General features: G+C 46.2%; 1 protein-coding gene across 7 annotated transcripts in view; it reads left to right on the top strand.

Moving 5' to 3' along the window:
* The window catches only part of PDE4B (phosphodiesterase 4B), a 196,000-nt gene that overhangs the window by 172,885 nt on the left and 8,249 nt on the right, over positions 1-14,866 (top strand). For 6 of the 7 annotated variants that reach the window (XM_074831796.1, XM_074831797.1, XM_074831799.1 and 3 more), the window contains 2 exons: positions 11,153-11,246; positions 14,375-14,553. In XM_074831796.1, the coding sequence (XP_074687897.1) occupies positions 11,153-11,246; positions 14,375-14,553 (273 nt within the window). Of the gene's footprint in view, positions 1-10,152; positions 10,404-11,152; positions 11,247-14,374; positions 14,554-14,866 lie in introns of those variants that run through there. The other variant, XM_074831803.1, reaches the window with a different exon arrangement.

Genomic DNA, 14,866 nt, shown 5'->3' with positions numbered 1-14,866 from the left:
CGCGGCCGTTAACTGTTTCTTAGACGTACAGCTGCTGTCTGCAGAGCAGGACGTTAGACGGGTGTTGTGAGAGCTGCAGGAGGAGCTGTTTGTGTCTGAGGTTGGCAATGTTCACTCCATCTTTGATTTAGCTGATAGCTTTTCACTTGTGTTGAGGATGTCCTTGTTGTAGAGGACAGGGGTCTGTTTCTTAAGGAAAAGCTACGTGTGATGTGGGAGCCAGGTTTTTTAACAGAGGCACTGGGGAGTGGTGAGGAGGTGCCAGGGAAGCCTTCTGGGTGAGAAGGAGCCAGCTCTGGATGGTGGCTCTGCCCCGGACTCCGAAACCCCTCAAAGCTCCTCAGGGATGTTCGAGAGTCAACTCCTGTGTCTTGGTTCTCATCACTATCATGAATGGACTTGTAGGGTAGGTGTCTCTGTGTCCATCCTATTCCTCCTCCCTTGCTCTTCGGCCTCTAAAATAAATCATTCTGATTATACCAAGTATGTCGTAAGAGTCGGGTGGAATAGTGTGGCCATCCACGGGCTTAGTTAACAATCTGATGTTTTGGTCTTGCAAGCCTCTGGGCTGTCAGTCTCCAGATATCTTCGTTAAACCGATGCAGATATTTAAAAAATGACATCTTGGAAAGCTGCACCTTTGTCTGTGCAAAGTGTCAGGCCAGTATTAGGAGCCAGTGCCACCACTCAAGACACCCTCCTAGAGCGAAGTGCCTTTGGGTGGCAGATGCTTCCTCATCTTCTGGGACTGTTGCGGTAAATGGGAAAAGCCCATACAAGGGAGATCCCACAGCCACACACCATTCATGCTGCTGGCGCTTGTCTAGATAGCTAGAGCAGAGAGGAAGACTTTGGGGGCTGAATTTTGGTTCAAATCCATCTTCCCTGGAGCCTTTCCGGGGAGCTGCCATCCTCCGGGGCATGATGGTGCCCAGGACCTTCTAGCACATCCTTTAAACATTTCTGCTTGTATTAGGATGTGATGGGTTTTAAAGTCGTGCATTCTCAGACTTTTACGTTATAACACATTAGGGTGGGGCTTAAATAAATAATAGCTCAAAGGCAGGTTCAAAATGAATCATGATTTGAGGGCAGGACTAGAGAGTGACTAACTGTTCAGAGCAGTGACCTCTGGAAGTGAAGTGAGGATACTGGAGACGCATGAAGTCTCGGAAGAGAAGCATCGCTTGGGATGAGGGTGAGCTGTGAAAGGTTTCAAAGTAGGATTTAATCCTCGGAGCAGTCCTAAACCTGACCCTGAGTTTGTGGACCAGGCCAGTTTCCACAGGCTGACTCAGAACTTCTCGTTTTTCACCCAGTTGCAGAGCAACTGCTTTCAGTGGGGCAGCTGGCTATGAAAATATTTGCACTAAATGAAACTTAATTGAAAGATGTTGTGTTATCAAAGCCAGAACATGTTGTGGGAGATGTATTGGTTTGAAGGCTCATCCGTCAGAGCTCTTAGAGGGAGAGATGCCTCTGATTAAAGCCTTTGCTCTGTGTTTAAAGCAAACAAATGAGAAGTGCCTCACCTTGCTGCTGATTTAGCACAGCTGGGCAAATGCTACATAAAAATTACTCTGCAAATCATTTGCCTATCTCTATGTGAGAAGGATTTTTCATTTAAATATATTTACATTAATTAGTGCCTTCCATATGGTTTTGGTGCTTGCATTAGGCTCATTTTCATTTTGGCAGGACCAACTGCCACCTTTGGAGGGGGGGGATACTGTATTGTAGAGCTACACTGACTTCTTCCCAGGACTTACTCTTTACCCTGTGTTTTCTGAAGCAAACGGACTTCTGTCGATTAAGAGTTGCCAGTTTTTCTCATCACAGGCATCTTAGAAAAGTCATCTCGGGGCACAAAGTTATTTGAATTTTCCAAAGCCTGTTCTCCTACTCAGGTGAAACCCCAGCTGGATTTGCCTAAATGATGACTGCAGAGCCTGACTCAAATTTAAATTAAATTTAAATTGCTGCTTCATACGATTAACAAAATCCCATGTTTAATTGCATTGCTCTCTTGTAAAATGACAAATGCTCTTCCCTCTCAGTTTGGTTTGTTGTTTTTTTTTTCCCTGAAGATTGAGAGTATAATCCAGGTATATTTCATGTGAATGTCCGAGATCTTATGGTTCACCCCTGAGCCCTGCAGGAGCAGGGATGCCCCTGCCTGCTCCCTGCCTGCTCCCTGCCTGCTCTCTGCCTGCTCTCTGCCTGCTCCCTGCCTGCTCCCTGCCTGCCCTGGCAGGGATGAGCGGCTGGGGAGGCTCTCTGGTTTGTGGGCTCTCTTTACGTAGTCGTTCGGCTTCCTTTGGCACTCGAGGCCTCCTCAGTGTGGTTTGCATGGGTGTGACTGACAGAAGATTTTGGTCTGAGATCTGCAGGCTTCTGGAGCACTATCTGCTCTCGAGGCCACAGATGTTGTCAGCTGCATCAGGTCTTTCTTTAATCAACTTTATGTCAACAAACAAGCTGCTGTAGGTTTTAATTTTGCTGTTGCTTCCTTGCCTTCAGCTTGGGCTAGCGCTCATCATCTCCTCTTCCTGATTTTCCTTTTGCAGTTAACGCAACTAAACATTTTTCCACCTGGTAAAACTCTAAAAATGATTTTGCAGAACAAGTGTTTTTGCTTGTTTCTGGTTTTATTGACTCGCCTCTCTTTTGAGTGAAGGATAAAAGCAGTGCCAGGATGAAAAGCTGCCGTGAATGCTCACTGTGCCACGCTTGGCTGCTCTAGAAAAAAAAGGCAGTGCGAGTCTCCAGAGCTACCCCTTGCCTGTAACTTGCCGTTTGTGTGATCCTTCCTCCTTACAGTGCAATTTTTTTATGGTATAAGATGGACCTTTCAAGGATAGAGAGAGAGTGCAGCTCCCAGGGGATTGCTGCTGAGCTTCTGTCTGGTTGAGAGCTCTTGCCGTGTGCGGTTTGGTACTTACTGGTGGGGAAATCCAGACAAAATCTAAAAAGCTCACATGTAGAGTCCAGATAGAGTCGCATGTATTAATCGGCTAGAAGAGACCTATTCTTAAGTATAGAGAGAGCATTTTGGATGAAGCAGAAACAGAATCCCAGAATCATCTCAGTTGGAAAAGCCCTTGAAGCTCCTCCAGTCCAACCATGAACCTCACACTGACCGTTCCCAACTCCACCAGATCCCTCAGCGCTGGGTCAACCCGACTCTTCAACCCCTCCAGGGATGGGGACTCCCCCCCTGCCCTGGGCAGCCCATTCCAATGCCCAACAACCCCTTCTGCAAAGAAATCCTTCCTAAGAGCCAGTCTGACCCTGCCCTGGCGCAGCTTGAGGCCATTCCCTCTTGTCCTGGCGCTTGTTCCTTGGCTCAAGAGACTCATCCACCCTCTCTGCACCCTCCTTTCAGGGAGTTGTAGAGGGCCATGAGGTCTCCCCTCAGCCTCCTCTTCTCCAGACTAAACCCCCCCAGTTCCCTCAGCCGCTCCCCATCAGACCTGTGCTCCAGACCCTGCACCAGCTCCGTTGCCCTTCTCTAAGGCCACACTCAAGTCATTCAATGGCCTTTTTGTAGTGAGGAGTCCAAAACTGCACCCAGTAATCGAGAAAACCAACCTGAGCTTCTTCCGAAGGAGCCCAGAGCTGCAGCCCAAGCTGCAGACAGGGCCATACCCCGCAGCCGCGGTTTTTCCACCCCAGGAGACACAACACCACGTGCTTTGTCACACTGCGCCGCATGAAATCTTCAACTCTCTCAGTCCCGGTATTTCATATCAATCCAAACAAATGTAAATCTAAACCAAGGGCTCTTGGATACTAAACTCAAAGGTATGGGATGCACCAAGACTTGGAATTCATTGGGAATAGATGCTGCAGGACTGCTCGGGTCGAGGCAGCGGTGAGCAGATTTGGCCCTGCGGGGTATGGCAGGCGTTTTCTCCCTGTGCCAACAAAAACTCAGGCAGGCACACCTTATAAACACATGACACATTCATTTTCAGGAACGTAAAGGGGGTGGTTTCTTCATGACCTTACCAATTCCCCAGCATCAGGCAGAGGGGGTTTTTCTTCTGCCTTAGCAGTTCCCAGCAAGTGAGTAACATGCCCCGAGCCTGCTTTTAAATGAGGAAATTCGGTATCGATTCTAAGCAGTGCTAATTCACAGTGCTTTCCTTGGGTAGGATCCTATAAGGAGTTTTTCCTTTCCAGCATTTTAATGCAATTTGCATAATTCAAGTCTCATTTGTCTGGAAATGAGCTGGAAATGTACCGGTGATAACACTGCTGCTTCAGGTTCCACTTCATCACTCTTTAAGCCCCGTGTTGCGTAAATAAGTCCCACCCAAGGGAGGTTCTGCTGCTTTCAGAAATGCTAAACTTTACGGGTAAAATCTGAATACTGTTCTGTCTACATCAGATATACGTTATTGCTTTCATGAGCAGCCACATGCTGATTTATGGCAACATGCTATTTATTTATCAACATTTACATTGTGGATTTTTAAATTATTCTAATAACATAAGGCCAACAAGTTGGTCATGATGTTACTCCTTTAAAGTCTTCCTTTGAACATAAATATAAATCAACTTTCCTTTGATGTGAAATTGGAGATTTCATAACCGTGTGTTTACTTTTTGGTTTAAAAAATAAGCTGAAGGGAAAACAAAAAAAACCCAAAAACCAAATAGTACTTTGTATCTCATTAAAAATAGTTTCTAGCGCATTAAAAACTATATTGTTTTAGGAAACAAGAACTAGAAAGAGTTGCAAAAGCATTTGATTTTTTTAATGACTGATAGTTGACTGCAACCATTCCACTTTTCTTCAGGCACTGAAATACATCTGAAAACTTTCTCCTTTAGTACTGATTAGTGTGAAATGGGCTCATTTTTTCTTTAAACATTTAAATTCACCTTCCCATCATCCTTCATGTGAGTGCTTAAAAAGGAAGATTGATAGAAATTAGGAAGTAACAAGGACAGCTGCAATTTTGTTTGACACAGTCCTTTCTGCAAGTGATGTAACATCAGGAAAGCACAGATAAACGATTGGGTTACTGCCCCTGTAATTAAAGAATTTTAACTTTTTTGACTTGCAAACTTCTTAAGAAACAGCCAAAGAAATGCTCCAGCACTCCAAAATCAGCAGGTTTTCCAAATGCAGTTTGGGGAAAAAACAAGAATGATCAAAAATTACCTTCATCAAGTTACAAGGTGCTCGTGTGCCAGCGATCTGCTTCCCTGCCCATCTCAGGAGGGAGCAGGGGGTGTCCAGGTTTGGTCCCCACCGCTGTCCCGGGGCACCCAACATTGCTCTGCCCGTGCTCGGGCAAAACCCAAACTCGGGGAGTTTTGTCTGCCTAAGGGTTAGGTATGTCTGTGCGATACAGCGGTTAGGTGTCAGGAAGAGAGGGCTAGATATTTACAAATATTTCTTGTAGCTTCTCAAACACAGGCGATGAGATTAATCTCATTTTTTAAAAAAATTCTGTAGTAGCACATGAGTGGCACATCCATTCCCTTCGAGCTGACCAGAGGTCCAGACAAAAGCATTACACATTTGCTGTTTGACCTGGTTGCCGTATGCACGGATGAGTAATTTCCCTCCTGCGTGTAAATAATTTCCGGCAGGACTCTCGTTCCTGCTCTGTCACACGGGCAGGTGAGTGTCAGCTCTTCCCAGCTCCCAGCGCTGGGCATCCAGTTTTTCCCAGGAGAAGAGCTGTTGAAATGAATGGAGTTACACCAAAGTTTAATTGCACCTCTGGACCTGCAGTAATTTACCCAGGCAATTAAGCCGAGAAGGATTCAGCCCAGCTGCCTTTGCGTGTAAATCAAAGGCAAAAGTAACCCTCGGTACCACAAATCCTTTTGTTCTAAAGGATTTCTAGGAGCAGTGGCAGAGCGAGGGATGTAATGTTTGCGTCAGAAGGGTGGGTCGCCAGGAACAGAGTTTATAAACATTTTTACACACTGGAGATCTGCACCAAGATTCCTCCATCAAAGTGCGGGGTGGGACCCCGCTCTCCCTAGGTACTCTCCCTAGGCTGGAGCCCCGCAGCATCTTAGCAGCTCTTTTATCTTGAAATTGCTCTCAGCTCCTGCAAATGACTAAAACTTTTTTAAGCAGCCTCTTTGCATAAGGACTCTTGGCCTCAGGGAACCCCAGCTGGTATAAATCGACTTCAAAGGATTTACATCAGCAGCAGATACATCCTCCTGTCTTTATTCTCCCTGTAAAGCACCAGGAACACCTCTGATGCTGTACTCCAAAGGGGAATAGGAACAGGAATAACAACGGGACTATCCCTGGAGCCGGCCGGCGTGGGGCTGGAAAGGCCAAGAACTGTGTGTGCCTCCACGTGGCTCTCGCTGGCCTTCCTAGGAAAGGAAGAGAGTCTTTTCCTCCATAAAGAGCCAGAAAGGTGGGATTTTCCACACTGAAGCACCGGGGAGATTTCCCAGGTGTGGCTGGATGCTGCCCCGGGCTCCACCCCATATCTCATGCGGTGGCCACGGAGCCAGCGCGTTCCCAGCGTGCTTGAGCTCCTAAATCTGGCAAATCCTATCATAAATTAGGCCAAATTTTCTTTCTCTGCACAAAAGAAGGCAAGCAAGCTTCACCTGCAGAGCATTTAATTAGGACGGGGGGAAGGACCAGCTGCCGAGCGGTTGCAGGAGCTGCCACGCTCTCGGTGCCGATGCCACCGTGGTCGTGTCCTTGCCGAGCCTTGCGCTGGGGCAACACTGCAGCAACGAAATAAAAGCAAAAAGGGCAACTGCCAGCGCAGAGAAAACGTGAGCAGTGAGGGTGCGGTGTGGGCAGCCGAGAGGGGAACTGTGAGTGAACTTTTCCCGACGGTAATCAAGGAAATTACCGCGCGCACACACAACTGGAAAGCTGGAAAGAAACTGTGATTCCCTCTACCAGAGAATGCACGAAAAAGGGTCACTGCTGGTAATCAAAGAATGATTCAATTTCTGGGAGACTTAATTTCGTTCAGATGACTTCTGCAGTTACTTCAGAGCATGCAAAACAGGAAAAACTCCACGCGATGCGATGGCTTTTTCTCACACAACTCTCCAGATGGTTTTAGACCTCTGTGACTTGCTGGGAAGGTCAGCTGTACCGCCATGTGTATTTGGTTATTAAAAATTTCAGTTGGGGCTTTGTCTTCTTTACGTTATCTGCACTCTTTTCATTAGCTGAATGTGTTAATTGCATGGTCCTGTGATCAGAGTTTGGGGTAAAGAGAAGGGAACCCCAAGCCCGTTTCCTGATTTTGCTTCTTTTTAAGGAAAAACCCCTCGTGAGTCGGGGTGGGCATCCCCTCCCGTGCACATCCTCGTGCGTGCGCACGCGTCTTCTTACGTGTGCCTCAGCTCCCAGCTGTACAGCGAGGTTATCAGTGCTTATTTCCTTTGTAAAAAGCACCGAGATGATTATTAATTATGAAAATCACAGCACACATCCACATGTTGCTGATGGGCATTATTGTAATTGCCAAGCTGAGGGCCATGCTGCGCTCATGCACGAGCTCTTTAAAGCAGCAACGCTTCTGTTTGCTTAATGGCAGAGCAGTTGGTATTTTCTCATTGCTAGCTGCAATCTGTTTGTTTTACCCTTTGCTGTCAAATCGATTTAACGAAGGGATCGTTACAGAGGTTTGCACATGACATCAGTCATTGATCTGTGCAGAGAGGCAGCAATGTGCCTCCTCCCCGCAGGCAAATGGCAAAGCAGTTCCGAGGAAGGCAGTGTCGCTCCAGAGCACCCTGACATCGAGGGAAGCTGGGGAAAAATCCAAATACCCCCCACGAGCGAAGACCTTGTGTTTAGCGAGTGCACCGTCGGCAGGCCCCGGTCCTGAAGCAGGCCCCCGCTGAACTGGGCTGCTTTTAAAAGGGTATCGTGTTATTAAGTAAATCCTGCTTAGGTGCCAGCATCATTCAGACAGTAAATTGCAATAAACTTGGCAGAGCATGTGGGTATTCTCAGAGTACCGTGGGTGTCTCGGCTGGGTTTGGCCCCTATAGTCCTCTTAGCAGTGCTGTAGTGCTGCTGTCTGCGTTCATAAAAGGTTGCTGATTAAAAGTCTGGAAAAGTGAGTGAGATGGAGGAGATGAAGGGGACCGATTTCTGGTTAAAGATCAGATATGAGAATCCCAAGGTCTTTTATCTGTCCTCATCTCTGCTGCAGATGGCCTGGGTGACCTTGTGGAGGCCATTTAATTGCTTTGTGCCTCTGTGAAAAGGCAGCAGCTACCCTTTGTACTTTATGAAGCCAATTGTGAGGCAAAGGCATTTTTTTGCAGATGTTTGTCCACCACTTGGGATTATTTGTCTGAAAGGGGCAATTGTATAGAAAACCCAACTGATTTCAACGTTGCTTAGAAGTTGTTTGTGTGATCATCTGATTATGGTGTTTTCCTTGTGAAGATAAAGGCCTCGATCCAGAGGGGTGTTTCAGCACATGCTTCGCTGTAAGTCTGTGGGAGGGCTCACGTGTTGGCGGCGGGCGCTTGTGATCGGCGAAAATACGTCACCGGGAGGAATGACAGGGTCAGAGCTCTCCTCTCCTCCCACGGGCTTTCTCTTCGTTTTCATTCTTGCTGCCACTCGTCCTCCATCACTAAGGTTTCTCTTAGGAGTTTCAAAAAGGCTTTTGTCCCTCTTGGTTGACATGACGTTTCGTGGAGACCCTGTGAGCCAAAGCCCATGACCCAGCGTGGTGGGATGCCGTCCTTAGTATTAAACCAGTATTTAAACTAGTTGAGTAACCCAGAAAGTGAGGCCTTGCTGTGTGACATATTCCCTGGCAGGGCAAGGCAGGTTGCTGCAGGAGAAGCAGCAGAGATGGTGGTGGCAGAGTCTGAGCAGACGCGCCCTGTCTTTGGGCTCCGCAGGTAGCCACGTGGTAAAAGGGAGGTGGCATCAGCTTTCCACCTCTGATGATGATGAATTTAGGGAAGGAAGAAGGCGGGTTCCCAACTTGATTTGCTCTCTGTGGTTCTTGCAGCCGCAGGGTTGAGCGGGAGTCCCATCTGGATGGTGCTGAGCCGTGGCTGGAGCCGTGCCTGGCCAGCGGGGCGTGATTTTTGTGGTGCTCAGGTCTGGTCCGGCAGCCTGGGCAAGCTGGGAGCTGCGGGCTCTGCGTGGGCTCTGCGTGGGCTCTACACAGGCTATTTGTGGGCTTTATGTGGGTTCTGCCTCTCCTGCCCGCCCCCACCCCATGTCCTGCAAGGCCCCCAGCACCATGTCATGCCAGGCGAGGCTGATAGCATTTCATAAAAGCAGTTGCAGAAAGGAAATCTTTTCTAGACCAAAGATTGCGCTTTTATTTTCGGAATCCTGGCCGCTGTCGTGCGGTGTATTGCAGCCAGCAATCGCCAAGGACGTCCTAACGCGGTGCGAGGGCTGCGCATCAGCGGTGATTCCTTGCTGTGATCTGTCACACAGGCAGTACAAGCTGCTTTTCTTTTGATTCAGTGCTAAAAGGAAAGCTACAGCTTCCTAATAAAGTGATTGCATGTCTGTTTGAAATAAAAATTAATGACTAAATCTTGAAATTTGGATTGTGAATGGATTCTTGTAAGAAAAAATGTATTAATTGCAGACTGACATTGCAGATTTAAGGTTATTATTAGTTTATACTTTTTACCCTGGAAAATATTTCCAGTCTGTAAAGGTACATTTTGCTACATTGCTATATTTTGCCCTTTACCATGTAGGGGAAAAAAGCCATGATCACACTGAAAATGTGTAAAATTTATGCTTTTAAAAAATCCATATGTGAATACTGGCTTTGAAAATCCTCAGTCTCTGTAATGAAGAGGATTAAAACAAAGCAGAAATGGAGAAGAGACCTCTGCCTACTTTTGACTTACTTAAATATGCACAGAGCTTCCTCCATTTTAATCTTCCTTTTAAAAAAGATGGCTGTGTTACTAAAGCTGGCAACCCCTCAGAAACCAGCATCATTTTTTTGTCGTATGGTTCAGCTGAGCAAGGCTGCTGTGGAGCGGGGACCCCCCTTCAGCCAACTAAGCAACCAGGACGATTCATAATTCATAAGTGCTTCCAGCCATCCCCCTGAATGCATTTGGATTAGTTCTCGTTTCTTCGTGCAATCCCTGATTTCATTATTCTCTCCTGCGAGCAAATACACCCCCGTTCAGCCCGCTGCAAGGATGCTATGCCAAGCTTGGCTTTGTCTGGGATTAGCAACTGCTGGGCTTTGGGGGATCTCTGGCTTTGATGAACGCTGATTTTTTTGATTGGCTGGGGAAGGGGGGTGTCCGTGTGCCCGAGGAGCTCTCCTGTCTGACCGGTGATTTCTCCGTGAGGATTTGTGGACGCTGGTGTGGAGTTTTCCAAAATGCCTGAAGCAAACTATTTGTTATCTGTATCTTGGGGTTATATTAAGGTGGGTTTAAATCCTGACGGATTATAAATGACTGTTTTTTTGTGCTGTATTGCTTGGTTAAAGCCTCTGTAAGGGAAACATGCCTTTTAAATGGTTATTTATGTGTACTGTATGGCAAGAGATGAACATATGTGTGTACTGTGCATGCGGCGTACATGTATGTAAATTTTTTTCCCCTTTGGGAATTTACTGTTGCGGGATAAAACGATGCGGCAATGAAAATGTGTGATTAGAAAATTAGGAGGATCATAGCATGTATATCTGGGTGAAGAAATGCTTGAATCCTTCATTTCAGCAGTGATCCAAGCAGATCTTCAGATTTATGGCATATTTCTCCTCTGTTCTGTTCTGAACGTATGCAATTGTCTTTTACTTGCATAATTCAAAATGGAGCAAACTTAGAAAATTCAGAACAAAAGAGGGTTGTAGGATGTGGAATTTAAAACCAATACAAGAATTTGATCTTTCAGAGCGATTCCCTGAGACGTTATCTTCTCATTTGTTAAAAACTAGTATGCATCTTTGGAGGAAATGAATTTTGTAGTTTAGTGTACTGAAAAGAAATATCTAGTCATGACGATGCTGAACAGTATCTAAATGAAGCCATGTGTCGCTGACTCCATTCCAAATATCTCCAGAATTTTGCTTTTAATCTCTTGTTTGTGGACTTGCTTGTGAGAAAGCTGTGTTAATTTGGAAAAGCATTGAGAAAAATGCCATCTTTGTGTTATGTGCTCTTCCCCTCCCAGTTCAAGAGGATGCTGAACCGGGAGCTGACACACCTCTCCGAGATGAGCCGCTCTGGCAACCAGGTGTCCGAGTACATTTCCAACACTTTCCTGGGTAAGGCGTTGCATCCCAAGCTTTCGGGTGACTCAAAGATAACGATTTATGGCAGCCTAATACCCACCAGTCCGTGCTTGTGCCCGGTTTTCCTTTGGGGCAGAGCATTATTTAAATGTTTTGATTTTTCACTTGCAAAATGGATATGGGGAGGACAATAATGCAGTGTTTGAGTAAGTCTATCCACAGAAGAATTCCCTCTGCAAATCAAAAGATTTTTCTGTTCAGATTGAATTAAGCTCTTGGTAGCTGCGTTATGCAATATTTGATTTTTGTGTTGACCTTACGGAAAGGACAAAGTCACACAAGCCTGACTGCATAGTCTCATCTTTGCAACTACTGCCTCATGCAGCTGCATCTTCCCCATCAGAGACAGGGTTCAGACAAGTAGGTTCAGCCCAGATATTTTATATATGACTTGGTGTGTATTTGCTCATTTTGCACTGGAAGTCAGAATAAAGAGTAAAGAGGATATTTTGCATTTCATTAGTTCTGTTGGAGCTCGTAGGACTACTGACATGAATTAATCCTCTGTGCTTACCAAATGTGTTTGTTATGAAAAATGGAATTTTCTGTGTTTTCAAGCAGCTTTAGAATTTACGACCATTTGCAGATGAAACGAAGCTTAGCACAGGGCCCTCATATACATATCTCTGAGTCCAACAGCTTCAAATGCTGAGGGTATGTGGGATGCTGGAGCTCGTGGGGGACTCATGCCCTGCGGTTAAAGATGGCCCAGAACCCAGTCACTGTATGACAAACAATTATTTCCATTAAGGGATTTTAAAGTGATTTCAATAGCCAGTCGCAGCTGGAACTGCTGCGTGCATTTAGGACACATCACATCATTAATAATCCATGTAAGTCTGTAGCTGCTTTGTGGGAATCCATTGGCCCTGTCTTATCGCTCGGCTTAATCATGACATCTAGAACATGAATTAATACAGGGAATAGAAGCACGGCTGCCTCGCTGCCAGCCAGCGGGCCGCTTCTTCAGCTGGAGAGCCTGGAGCGTACACAGCGCGCCGGAGCGTGACCACCACGGCATTTTCGGGGAGTTTGTTGTTCATCAGCTCTTGCCAGTGGGCATATGTCTCTGGAGCAGGATGTGCTGCTGCAGAAACACCCAGTGCGGCTCGATACTGGGGACCTAATACACAACTAATAAACCACGCATACACTCAAGTTCATGGAGTCTGTACCTCAGCATGGGGCTAATTAGCTGAAGCCGCTGCTAATGGGGCTGTATTATTGCCCGTACTCAAGCTGGGTCAGGTAACTGCGTTTCCCTTTGCAGGTCTTGACAATGGTCTTGCTCATTCCTACTCTGCTTTTCTTCTCGCGTACTCTGTAGCGGTGACGTCCTCGCCGTTTTGTGCCAGTATGAGGCCACTCAAACCACTTAGGGCTGCGCTAATGCCGGGTGGTGCAGGCTCTCCAGATTGGGCCAGCTTGCAGCTTGATTGCTCCTATTAAAAAGAAATGAGTAAAGCTTTTAAAAGGATCTTAAAAGCCTTTTTAGGAAGTCGTGCTGTTCCATTTTTATGAATTACTTCCCCCCCTCCCCCCCAATTTGGTTTAAAGTTAAATAAACGCAGAAAATAACAGGAGTCTACAACTGAGGAAGTTGAACAAATGAAAAAAAAGAAATATGTGGATAGGACATTGATTTATCTCCAACCAGTGTTTGCTAGATGGGGCTAACTTATAGATATTAAAAGCAGATGACATGGCTTCATTCAGTCTCTTGACTTCATTAAATGAGCCGAGGACGGCACCAAGAGGCGATGTCCTCTGCAGAGGGGCCAGTCCTGCAGTCACCACTTGGTCAACGAGAGCAAGGACACCAGCTTTAGATCCGTATGAAGGACAAAGATGAAAAACAGCAGTTCTGTCATTGGCCACATCACGTGAACGGGGCAGATCACGACAGCCTTTCATGCCCTTTCCTAAGGGGCGAGGGGTGTTGCTGCTGCCGCCACCGTGGGGACGTGATTTAACACATTAGAGATTCTGTTCAAGAATGTCCGTTTTATGCTGCCTTAGTCATTGCTAAGGAGATCATATAGAGGAAAGTCCTTCTGTTGTTCAGCAAAAACACACGAGGGAAACACCCATTGATGTCAGCTTGACTGTTGCTGTGAATAATGGCTTCCTTCTTAATTGCAGTGTTACACACACACTGGTAGTTCTTATTTCAGAGATTTTTAATTAAGCCAAGGCAAAAGTAACTAATGCCTACATGCCTCCTCCCTCCAGAGGTCCCCAGAGATACAAAGGTGCAAAGAGATTATAGTAGCCTTTTCTAAAAGTTCAGGAAAAAACGGTTAGTATGAAAGTAATGAGCCGCTGTATCTCCTTTTTAATGCAGCAAATAAATCAGTTGTAAAGGCAGTAAGTAGCATATGTGGGTAGATTTACTTATTAAGCACATCTCCACAGCCAGGTTTGTGCCCCCCTAGGTGCCTGCTTAATGTGCACTAATATTGCTGCTATCTCTGAGCATGACAGGAGAAATAGGGGCTGTGCACTGTATGTTACTCTATACATACTTGTAAAGGGCAACCCTTTAATAAATCAGTGACACCAATTTGTTACTGGGTGGGTGTCCTAAGAGCAGGGGGTATAGAGATGGGTTTGGCCCTAATAAGTATCAATAGAGTGAATGTGAAAAATGTATGTTTATGTACTTTACTGAGGAAAAACGTGTCGTTTGAATAGATACTTTATTTTCCTGAAAATAGATAATAAAAATGAATTGAGATCTAGCCATAAGCAGGACCTGGTGCCCTTCAGGTGTGGAGAGCCAGCTCCTGGCCATGTGCTGTGTCCCCAGGCGATGCAGCTTGGAAATGGCGCCGATGAAAGCAGCCCGGTGCCTCATGTCCTGGCCGGGCTCAGTGGGAAAGTTCAGTCTTGCAGAGGGCAAACAGAGGTTATGTGACTGTTTTGCTTTGGTTTTGGTTCAGTTTGGGCCCCAAATTAGAGAAGGCCCCCAGCAGGAATGCTTGGGTTTGAACTGGTATGCAGAGCCACTTAATCAGCAAAGCCGAGGGCTGATTTTGGGGGGTGTGATGGGTGCTCGCACTGCAGACAGTGTTGACTCATTTTACCTTTATTTGTTACAGACAAGCAGAATGACGTGGAGATTCCTTCTCCCACCCAGAAAGACAGAGAGAAGAAGAAAAAACAGCAGCTCATGACACAGATCAGCGGAGTGAAAAAATTAATGCATAGTTCAAGCTTAAATAACACCAGCATTTCACGATTTGGTGTGAAAACAGAGAAGGAAGACCATCTGGCCAAGGTATGACAGATTCTTGCAGTTCTGGGAGAATCAGTGTTATCTGGAAGCTGGGGATGGGCTGGCTGGCTGGACTGATCCCCGCCTTGTAAAACTGGAATTGGTATCCCTGAAGTGATGTGGCCATTACAAATGCCGTCGTTAATGGTACCAGGCCCTAACAGCACAATTTGTGTTCATAAATGCCTTGAAAATATCCCTAAAATAATTAAAAAAAATGTCATGAAGGCTGAGGAAAGCAATTATCAAACGCAGGAACGTATAACAACGCTATGTCCAGCAAACTGCCTGTGGGGCCTTTGTCACTGTCAGGGCA

The sequence above is a fragment of the Strix aluco genome, chromosome 8 (genome assembly GCF_031877795.1).
Source record: "Strix aluco isolate bStrAlu1 chromosome 8, bStrAlu1.hap1, whole genome shotgun sequence".
NCBI classification, from domain to species: domain Eukaryota; kingdom Metazoa; phylum Chordata; class Aves; order Strigiformes; family Strigidae; genus Strix; species Strix aluco.
This window is presented reverse-complemented; position numbering and strand designations above follow the sequence as displayed.